Below are 10,603 nucleotides of genomic sequence, written 5' to 3'. Positions count from 1 at the left end.
AAGCCCCCACCTGTTACAACCACAGGTTCACGCCGGTGACTATGGACGTCTCCTTCAAAAGGTGGAGACAGGCCTGGGGGGCGCTGGTAGTTAGGGTTTACTACACCAACAACAGGTTAACAACGCTCGAAGAGCTGACAGAAGGATTTCACCTGACGGGGAAATATCTTAGGTACCGACAAATCAAAAACTTCCTACAAAGGGAAACAAGGAGGTACCCACGACCACCACGACAATTACTGCTGGAGGACCTGCTGGAAGCGGACATCTTAGGGAAAGGGAACTGTGGTGAGTGCAAAGGGGGGCCAACACCCAACTGTATGAGACAAGGGAGATGTGGGAGTAGGACCTGGGTTTGAAATTGGGTGGGGTCTCTGGAGCGAAGCACTGCACAGGGTCAACTCCACATCCACATGCCCAAGGCTAAGTCTATTGCAGCTAAAAGTGGTATACGGACCCACTTAACCAGAACCCGAATAAGCAGGTTCTTCCCAGAAGTAGAGGATAGATGCGAACGGTGCCAAGGAGACCCGGCCAACCACGCCCACATGTTCTAGTCTTGTCCCAGACCCACTGGGCTTTGGCTTCCTAGTTGTTGCTATAGACAGGTCTTGGAACAAGCGAGCGAATGGCTCCCACGTTTTGTGGAAACCTTCAGATCCTCAGATAGAAAATTTAATTTTCTCCATTTGGAGAAATCTTTGACTGGGTTCTGGACAGCCTTCTTCGAGGAAATGTCCAAGGTGGTGGGAATGAGGGTGGAGCCATGCCCGAGAGTGGCAGTCTTCAGGGTATCAGAACAGCCAGATCTCCTCATGGGGAGAAGGGCCGACGCCCTTGCCTTTGCCTCCGTAAACGCCCGCTCGACTAGCGGTCAGTAGCACCACCCAAAGCTGCAGACCGGCAGTCCAACCTGTCGGAATTTCTCCAAATGGAGAAAATTAAATTTGCTATCCGAGGATCGGATGGTTTCCACAAAACGTGGGAGCCATTCGCTCGGTTGTTCCAAGACCTGTCTATAGCAACAACTAGGAAGCCAAAGATCAGGTGGGAGTAACCATGACACAGTAGGGAGGGGCGGATGGCGGGGGGGGAGTGGTCTGCTGTCAGGGGAACATAGAACTCAGCCAAGCCCAACAAGAGATGCAGGAGACACAACTGGGGGGGGGGGGGGGGCAGGTGCAACAAGGACCTGAAGCAAAGGGAAGAAAAGCAAAGGGACAACCGGTGGGAAGCGAAACGCAGGGACTGCAATCGTCACTGCAAACACTGGAGAGAATAAAAAAAGGGGGAACTGTGATGTATCTATGTAATTAGTTGAAGCCGATCTATGTGTAAATAGTTTTACTTTTATTGCTATTTTCACTTTTTTAACTCCCACTGTTTGGTCTATATTTATGTTTGTTTGGAATACCAAAAACTCAATAAAAATCATTAAAAAGACCATATCAAAACCATTTCTTCCTGTCGATTAGATCCTTGCAATCTCTCTCTTTATCCAATTATGCACCAATCATATATCCTGACAGTGGTAGTTTTACAGAATATGAGAAATATGGCAGTGATATTACCAAAGGCAAAATGTTAGAATTCCTTGTTTTCCTGACACACAGGTAATTGGGTGAGGATGTATATGTACTGTGTAACTCTGTAAGTAAATACTTCACCAATGGCTTTCTGAAATATAACATGGTAGTAGAGGATGATTGCCTGAAGTGAAGGTTGGAAGTGAAGATAAAGATCTCAGATTGAAAACTACAATTCTAGTGGCCGTTGAGGAAAATGACAGAAAGCAAGTGTAAATTGTTGGGGTACGATTGTCTTCCAATGTTCAAAGAATTTGAGCCATATGACTAATAAAAGAATGCAGTGGATATGTGGATCTGGGTTACATTGATACCAAAAAGGAATCAAACTATGAGCTTGGCAATGCTGCTACCAACAAGGAAGTAAAATCAGAAGTGAAGTATTTTGTGATGGATGCTCATCGGTTGGGTAGTGATAAAGATTTGGACCTTCTACTAGAGTTCTTAGACGAAATCTGCAAGAAAGATGATCTGTTAAATACCTGTAAGGAATGGTCCGACTTGCCTCACATGCACAGGTTAATGGTCTGAACTAGTTATTGGTTCTCAAGAGAGGGAGATTCTGTTGGATCAGATATCTGCTGCTTTGAAACCAGTTGACCCTTCAGCTACCACGGAACAAATGGGGATGTTGAGGTGACACAAAGAATAGGGAACTCAATGATCGCCCGCTTTTAAAAATGGTCCAGACAATGGACACACGATTCGGGTTTTCTGATCCTGGGACTAAGTGTTGATGCTGGGACAGGATTAGTGGACTTCTACAGCAGCAAAACTGCTGCTGCACCTGGACCAATTCACCGACTGTTAAGGGGCTAGCACCCTGAAAGACAGGTGGAATTAGGACTCAAGCAGTTTTAACAGATCTGGTTATTACAGCAAAAGACAGAATTGTCTAGAAACCAGCAGTATGGAGTGGAAAAAGGTGTATTGCATATACTGATCATGTGTTAGGAAATGACTCGTGTCAGCAAACAATCAGGTACTGGAAAAAATCCTTCTAATCATGCAAAACCAAATACCTCAATAGTCATAACAGTCAATAGTCAAGCAAATGTCATAGCTATAATTAAACAATGAAATGAAGGATACAGTTTCCGGACAGAACTGTAACCACACATGCTATTGATGGTAAGGTTATGGTGGCTGCCAATAAACCTGAGGATAAACTGATGGGAGAGGCAAAGGGAATTAGATCTTCAAAGAGTTGGAATTTATTAAGGGACGAGGGAAAAGGGGCAAACAGCTTTATCAGAGGTGTGCATTGGTGCTGAAAATGTTCATGTCGCGGGACTTAAGTGAAGCTAGTTACTCGGGTTTTGAAGAGCGGGTGGATGATACGAATATTAGACTGGACTCAGCACGGAGCTCAAATCATAGCCACTCCTTTTGTGGACAGACGCTGGAGGTAGTTTTTCTGCACTTGCCATTTACACCTCATCGAGATCCATCCTTTATTCTATTGCCATCCGATTATGCCTTCCACCAGCAATCCTTTCGTCATTTAATTTCTCCTGCCTTCCACATGATCAGATTTTTTATTTTATTCATTCCGCTCCTCAATCCTTTTACTGCCCCAGTACTTGTTGAAAACCATTTACACCTCTAAAATTTCCCAGTTCTAATGAATGATTAGCTTTGTGTCTTTCAGGGACCTGCTGTGCATTCCCAGCGTTGTCTGATTTTATGGAAGTGAAGCACATTCCCCTTTACAGCTTGTTGCAGTTAGACATCAAACTATGGTTTTATGCTAAAAACAAATGACTGCAGATGTTGGAACCTGAAACAAAAACAGAAAATTACAACTGGGCATAAAAACACACAATCATAAATCCATGACAAAAACAGAAAATACTGGACAATCTCAGCAGGTCTGACAGCATCTGTGAAGAGAAGAGGGAGCTAACGTTTGGAGTCTAGATGACTCTGTCAGCTTGGACAAAGTCATCCAGACTTGAAACGTCAGCTTTGACAAAGAGGCATCCAAACTCGAAGAGTTAGCCCCCCATTTTCTCTCCACAGATGCTGTCAGACCTGCTGAGATTGTCCAGTATTTTCTGTTTTTGTCATGGATTTATGATTGTGTGTTTTTATGCCCAGCCTCTAAGAAATGACATGCAGCAGTTATTCCCCCAGCCTCATCTTTTTCTTATCAGCATTCAGACATTCTGTAGCCAAAATCACACTCTAGACATCAAACTCCATTGAAACACACACAGCTTACTCATTACTGCTTAATGTAGATCATCAAATATGGGCCTTACACAAAGACAAATACAAAGGGTAAGGTTGATGGCTCTAATGAGGAAGCTAAGTGACAGGTCAGTGTAGGTTGAACACTCGTTATAGTCATCTACTGCTTCCGCAAATCAAACCCTAGGCAGGAGTTTGGTTCTGAAACTTGTTCATAAGCCAAAGGGAAATTAATGCAGTGCATGTTGGGGAGTTTTGAATCATGGAATAAAACTCTTTGTTCACATTCATTACAGAAAACAACCTCAACTAGATGTTTGATTTATTTATTCTGTTGTCAATGAATGAAGACAATAAAGACCAGAGAGGCTTTCTTCACAATTTAGTTCGGTCTTGAAGACTTGCACCCATGTTCAAGTTGGCATAATGGTAAGTCAAGTTTTCTTTTCAAATGAAAAAACACAGCTTTGATAACAGTTGTAATACTATTTATTGGCTTTACTGACATTTTGTATCTAGCACTGCAGTTCTGTATCTTTTCACAAGTTAACCATCTCTTTTTCAAATCTCACTGCAAAGCAACAAAGCAAACCAATCTCAGTAGCACCTGCGATGCACAATGAAAGGGCCTCGTTCTTTATAATCATCTTGGAGAACCCACAAGGACTGGAAGGCATGTAGTGAGGCCAGTAAGGAGCCGCCAATCCAGACGGCAAACTTCCTCTCGGGCACGGCGTGGACATTGGTTTTGGTGTCTTTGGGAACCAGAGCAAAAATCTCCCTGCAAAACCGAGAATAAAATCCCTCAAACATGGTCGAGCCCCCACACAACAGGACATTATCGTACATGAGTTGCTGAACGTGGGGCTGGGTCTTTTTTAAACTTCTGATGGTCATTGTGTGAATGCCTTCCTGGTTTGACCCCAAGACTTGTGGCTTGAAGAGAGCTTCTGGGCATTTCATCCTCTCCTTCCCAATGGTGATGACATGACCATCAGGGAGCTCATAATCCACCAGGTACTCTTGGTCAGACAGGGTGCTCTCTTTGTCCTGATCAACGGCCACATAACAACATTTCTGCTTGATGTCCTCCACTATGTACCTGCCTTTCTCGTGAAAGGCGTTGCCCGCCTCACTCAGCAGCTTTATTAAGTAGGTGGTGAGGTCGTGGCCGCCCAGGTCGATGCGGCTGATGCTATCGGGCAGGTTGTAGCCTTCGTGAACAGGGACAGAATGGGTCACACCGTCACCAGAATCCACCACCAGGCCGGTGGTTTTGCCATAGGAATACACAGCCAGCACTGACTGGTAGGAGATGTACATGGCGGGCACATTGAAGCGCTCGAACAGAAGTTCGGCGATCTTCTCCCGGTTGGTGGTGGGGCTGAGAGGGGGGTCCGAGATCAGCACCGCGCGTTCCTCGGGCGAAACCTTCAGATCCTCGTAGAAGACGTGGCGCAGGAGCTCCTCGGCCGCCGCCCAGTCCACGATGACCCCCTGGCGGGTGGGCCGCACCAGTTTGAGGTCGGGCTCGCTTGACATTCTGCCCACCGCGACGGTGTTGCGTTTGCTCTTGCCCCTCGGGTAGCCCACCACCGAGCCGATGAGCGACTGGGGGAGAGGGTCGCCGGCGTAGCCCACCTTACAGGTGCCCGAGCCAATGTCCACCACCAGCGCCCCCGTCTTCATGACCGCCACCCTGGGCAGCTGGGGCTCGCAGTCTGGCTTCTCCTTGGCTTTGACATCCTTCGTGGTGCCGGAGAGTGACGGGGGCCTCGATATCTTCGTCTTGTCCACGGTGCGCGACGGCGGCCGCTGGATCTTCTGCAACATTTCCCTCGCCTCTTGCAGCCTCTCTGAGCAGGCGGGCCGTGTCTGGCGGCCGGAGGAGGGGGGTCTCAGTTTAGTCACAGCTCCGGGCTGGGGGCGCTGGGCCCAGGGCATGGCGGCACCTCACAGTCACATTTCACTTAATCAATTATGACGACGCGGAGATGTAACTTTGCAGCTCAGGCAGGCCGTTCTGGCAAAGTTTTCCTGTCACACATCTGGAAATGAGTTACACTTATTGGGTGGGCTGCATTTTTAAAACATCAACTCCAAGCTCCCTTCATCTCTTTACAAAGCAATGCTCTTCAAAGATGTACCCACAACCTTGAGCTTCTTGCATGCAGATTTAAAACCAGCCTTACATATGGTGACATGCAAACTTGTTGGGCTGTCATGTTAACTTCAGATATTTGTTTTCTTAATCATGGAATCCCTACAGTGCAGAAGGAGGCCATTCGGCCCATCGAGTCTAACCGACCCTCTGAAAGAGCACCCCACCCAGGCACACTCCCGCGCCCTACCTATGCAACCCCACCCAATCTGCACATCTTTGGATACTAAGGGACAATTTATCACGGTCAATCCACCTAACCTGCACATCTTTGGACACTAAGGGCAATTTAACATTATCATCATAGAATTTACAGTGCAGAAGGAGGCCATTCGGCCCATCGAGTCTTCACTGGCTCTTGGAAAGAGCACCCTACCCAAGGTCAACACCTCCCTCTTATCCCCATAACCCAGTAACCCCACCCAACACTAAGGGCAATTTTGAACACTAAGGACAATTTACCATGGCCAATCCACCTAACCACATCTTTGGACTGTGGGAGGAAACCAGCGCACCCGGAGGAAACCCTCGCAGACAACGGGAGAAAGTGCAAACTTCCCACAGTCACCCACGGCCGGATTTGAACCCAGGTCCCTGGTGCTGTGAAGCAGCAGTGCTAACCACTGTGCGAATAACATTTTGTAATTATTGCAAAATAGTCAATCTCTTAAAATTGCAAAGCTGCTATTCATTTTATAACATTCTTGAATTGGATTATTTTAAATTTCACTGTGGACGTCCGGTGGCGGCATGTAGGTGGAAGTCGCCGCTGAGTGGCCTCTGCTCGAGGCTCTGGTTTTTGGAGTTTAATGCCCGGTTTCAGGGACAGTTTTTGGATAGACTGGTGCAGGAAGAAAATGAATGAAAAAATGAAATGAAAATCGCTTACTGTCACAAGTAGGCTTCAAATGAAGTTCCTGTGAAAAGCCCCTAGTCGTCACATTCCGGCACCTGTTTGGGAGGCTGGTATGGGAATTGAACCCTGCTGCTGGCCTGCCTTGGTCTGCTTTAAAAGCCAGCGATTTAGCGCTGTGCGCCGAAGACCCAGAAAAAAGCTGCTCGGAAGTAGAGGGCAAGCGAAAGTTCGCCTTCGAGCGAACGGGTCAGCCCGGTTGCGGGAAGGATGGCAGAGCCTGGGTCACTGGGTTGGACCGGCTTGGGAGTTGTGAAAGGTGGGGGATGGGATCGATATTGGGAGAGGTGTTTTCAAGAGCAAGTAGGGACTTTAACCAAAGTGATGGCTGGAGAGGTTGAGAGGCTGTTCGCAAAATACATGGAGGTGATGTGTAAGTAGATGATGGCAGCGATGAAGGAGTTGGTGGAGGAGGCAATGGTCTTGGTGAGGATGGTGGTGTTGAAGACATCGGATGAGATACGGGAGCAAGGAGAGAAGTTGAAGGGGGTGGAGGAAGCTCTGTCGCAACATAGTGACCAGTTCACCTCGATGGGTGAGGATCTGTGGAGGGGGGTGGAGGCCAACAAAAGACGTAGAGCCAAGGTGGAGGACCTGGAGAACAGATCGAGGTGGCAGAATTTAAGAAATGTGGGCTTGCCCAAGGGGATGGAGGGCCTGAGGCTGACTGAATACTTTGTGAAGGTGTTGGCGGGGTTGTTGAGGGAGGGGGAAGAACCCTCCCGGTATTAACTGGACAGGGCTCATTGGTCACTCGGGCCCAAGCCGAAGACAAATGAGCCGCCAAGGGCGGTCATAATTTATTTTCACAAATTCCATAACAAGGAGAAGGTCCTGTATTGGGCAAAACAAAGGCGTGAGGTGCAGTGGGAAGGAGCTGGTATTTGTATATACCAGGAGCTGGTAAGAAGGTGGGCAGCCTTTGGTCGCGTAAAGGCAGCACTCTGCAGTAATGGTGTGACGTTCAAGGTGGTCTACCTGGGATGCTGAGGGTGACCTATAGCTCAAGGGACTTCTACTTTGAGACGGTGGAGGTGTTTGTGAAGGCTGAAGAACTGCGGTTAAAATGAGAGATGGGACTGGGTAAAAGCAAATTACTGCGGATTTCATCCACAGAGATGGGACTGGGGTTTGGTTCTCAACTGAGGGAATTGGGTGGAATGCTGAACACAGCCTCATTTCTTGTTTCAGGATGTTTATTTGTTTTGTATGTGGGAGGGGAACAGTTGGGGCTTTGGTTTTTGGGTTGGTGTGAAAGGTGGGGCGATGAGATCGATATTGGGAGAGGTATTTTCAAGAGGAAGTGGATGGGGGCATTCAGGGAGGGCAGAGAGGTTTGACTGCAACAATGGGGTGGGGTGGGTCAGGCCCAGTGGGCAGGACCCGGGGTGATGATGATGGCAGTTAGGAGGGGTGGTGGGGGAGGGGGGAGGAGGTGGAGAGACACCCAGTCAGAATAGTAACGTGGAACGTGAAAAGGGTTGGGGGGAACGGTGAAGAGGTTGAGGATGTTTGCGCATTTAAAGAGCCTTAAGGCTGATGTGGTGATGCTGCAGGCGAGCTATTTGAGGGTGAAGGATCAGGTGAGGCTCAGGAAGGGCTGGGTGAGTCAGGTTGTCCATTTGGGGTTTGATAGCAGGACTTGGGGGAGGGGAGTAGTGGTATTGGTGGGCAAGAGGGTACAATAATAATCTGTATTATCACAAGTAGGCTTACATTAACACTGCAATGGTAACTGTGAAAATTCCCTGGTTGCCAGACTCCAGCGCCTGTTCGAGTGCACTAAGGGAGAATTCTGAATGTCCAAATTACCAAACATCTTTTGGAACTTGTGGGAGGAAACCAGAGCACCCGGAGGAAACCTATGGTGACACGGGGAGAACGTGCAGACTCCGCACAGACAGTGACCCAAGTGGGGAATCGAACCTGAGACCCTGTCGCTGTGAAGCAGCAGTGCTAACCATTATGCTACAGGTGAGATTTCAGATGGAGAAGGTGGTGGCGGATCAGGAGGGCAGGCATGTGATTGTTACGGCGCCGTTAGTGGGCAGGCTGGTGGCGCTGGCGAGCACATATGGCCCCAACTGGGATGATGCAGGGTTTGCGAAGAGGGTGCTGGGTGCCATCCCGGGTTTGGACACCCACGAGTTAATAATAGGGGTGGATTGGAATATGGTGCAAGAGCAGAGGATGGACAGGTCTCAGTCATGCTCGCTGACCCAGTCGGTGGCGGGGGAAGGAGGGGGGCGATGGCGCTGGCTGGGTTCACAAGAGAAATGGGAGGAGTGGACTGGTGGAGGTTCCTGCACCCGAGGGGCCGCAAGTATTAATTATCTCCCCGGTACCCAAAATATACTCGAGAATAGACTTTCTTATGGTGGGAAGGCATTATTGGCTGGGATCAAAGCGTCAGAGTATTCAGCGATATTGATTTCAGACCACGGGCTGCATTGGGTGGATGTGATTCTGGAGAAGGGGGTGGCCTAGAGGAGGGGTGGTGAATGGATACTGGTAGTTAGGGACCGGAGCTTTTGTGATAAGATTGGGACGGTGTTCGAGGAATATGTGGGATTTAATTGCACAGGAGAAGTTTCGCAGGCGGTGGTTTGGGAGGGTCCGAAGGCAATAGTAAGGAGGGAGGTGATCCTGTTTAAGGCTAAGGTGGACAAGTAAGAGAGGGAGAGCGGCAAAAATTGATAGAGGAGATTCTTGAGGTGGATAGAAGGTATGCGAGGGACTTGGGTTCGACCCTTTTGACCAGGAGGAAGGGCTTCAGGCAATTTTACTTACAATCACCTGCTTGAATCACTAACCTGTCAAACTTCATCAAATGATGAAAGGGCATGATCGCCACAATCAGATTGTCCAATAGGTAAAGTTTTTTCTGAAGCAATGTCAGTGCGTTTCATGTACCCGACCCTTAACCGGCCAGACAGCATGAAATCGTATTCTCCCGGTGCTCATGCATTTGCTTCCACCCCCAGCGATCTGGCGCTTTCACCAAATGAAAAATGGTGCCTTGTAAGATTAGCCTTAACGGAACCCTTAGACAGGCCCAAGCTCAATGTGCAAGCTTGATGCTGAAATGGGGGTCCATCAAATCCATATGCCCCAATTACTGGCGGATTGCATCAAACACACATCCCTTCAGCTGTTTGCAGCAGATAAACATACCCAAGCAGTTCTTGCTTGCAAAAGTCAAAACATTGGGCATGATTCTTCGGAAAAATGTCTGAGAGTGGTAGCGAGCAGAAATTGCCGTGAGCTTCCCAGCGCTCGGTCCAGCGGAACTGGCAACGCCATTCAACGTTAAGTGATCCACTTAACGAGGTCCCATGTGCATCTCGCCGCAAATAACGACTCGCCAGCCCCCCGCTAACAAGGTTGAGCAGCATTTAAACTGCACTTATTTAGCCAACCCCAGCCACAATAATGGCTCGCAATAATGGAGCCGAGGCGACCAGCCCCAAGATTCGGGCAAGCTGACCTGGGGAAGCTCCTGGTCATGGTGGAGGCTAGGAGGGATGTCCTGTTCCCCCAGGGGTCCTGGAGGGCGAGCCACAAGGCAGCCAGTGCTGACTGGGATGAGGTGGTGGCCGACATTAGTTCGAACAGTATGACCAAGAGGACTGACCACCAGTGCAGGAAGAAGGTCAACGACCTACACTGGGCAGCACGAGTGAGTAGGCACCAACGCGCCCCACCCCCCAAGGGAGCATCCACCCCCCAACTCTCCAAGTGACCCCCAGC

At 48.7% G+C, this 10,603-nt stretch overlaps 1 protein-coding gene across 1 annotated transcript; it reads right to left on the bottom strand.

Annotated features, from left to right (window-relative positions):
* Positions 1 to 4,091: 4,091 nt before the first annotated feature.
* LOC140405792 (actin-5-like) lies at positions 4,092 to 5,675 on the bottom strand. The gene has a single exon (XM_072494224.1). It carries the CDS (start codon positions 5,610 to 5,612, stop codon positions 4,377 to 4,379), a length of 1,236 nt encoding a protein of 411 aa, XP_072350325.1. The 5' UTR covers positions 5,613 to 5,675; the 3' UTR covers positions 4,092 to 4,376.
* Positions 5,676 to 10,603: the final 4,928 nt, after the last annotated feature.

The sequence above is a fragment of the Scyliorhinus torazame genome, unplaced genomic scaffold (assembly GCF_047496885.1).
Source record: "Scyliorhinus torazame isolate Kashiwa2021f unplaced genomic scaffold, sScyTor2.1 scaffold_239, whole genome shotgun sequence".
NCBI classification, from domain to species: domain Eukaryota; kingdom Metazoa; phylum Chordata; class Chondrichthyes; order Carcharhiniformes; family Scyliorhinidae; genus Scyliorhinus; species Scyliorhinus torazame.
The sequence above is the reverse complement of the archived record's forward strand: the minus strand, read 5'-3'. Positions and strand labels throughout refer to the sequence as shown.

Bases quoted from the DNA above. Each gene is read 5' to 3' on its own strand.
- LOC140405792 (XM_072494224.1), bottom strand. From the start codon at position 5,612: ATGTTGCAGAAGATCCAGCGGCCGCCGTCGCGCACCGTGGACAAGACG.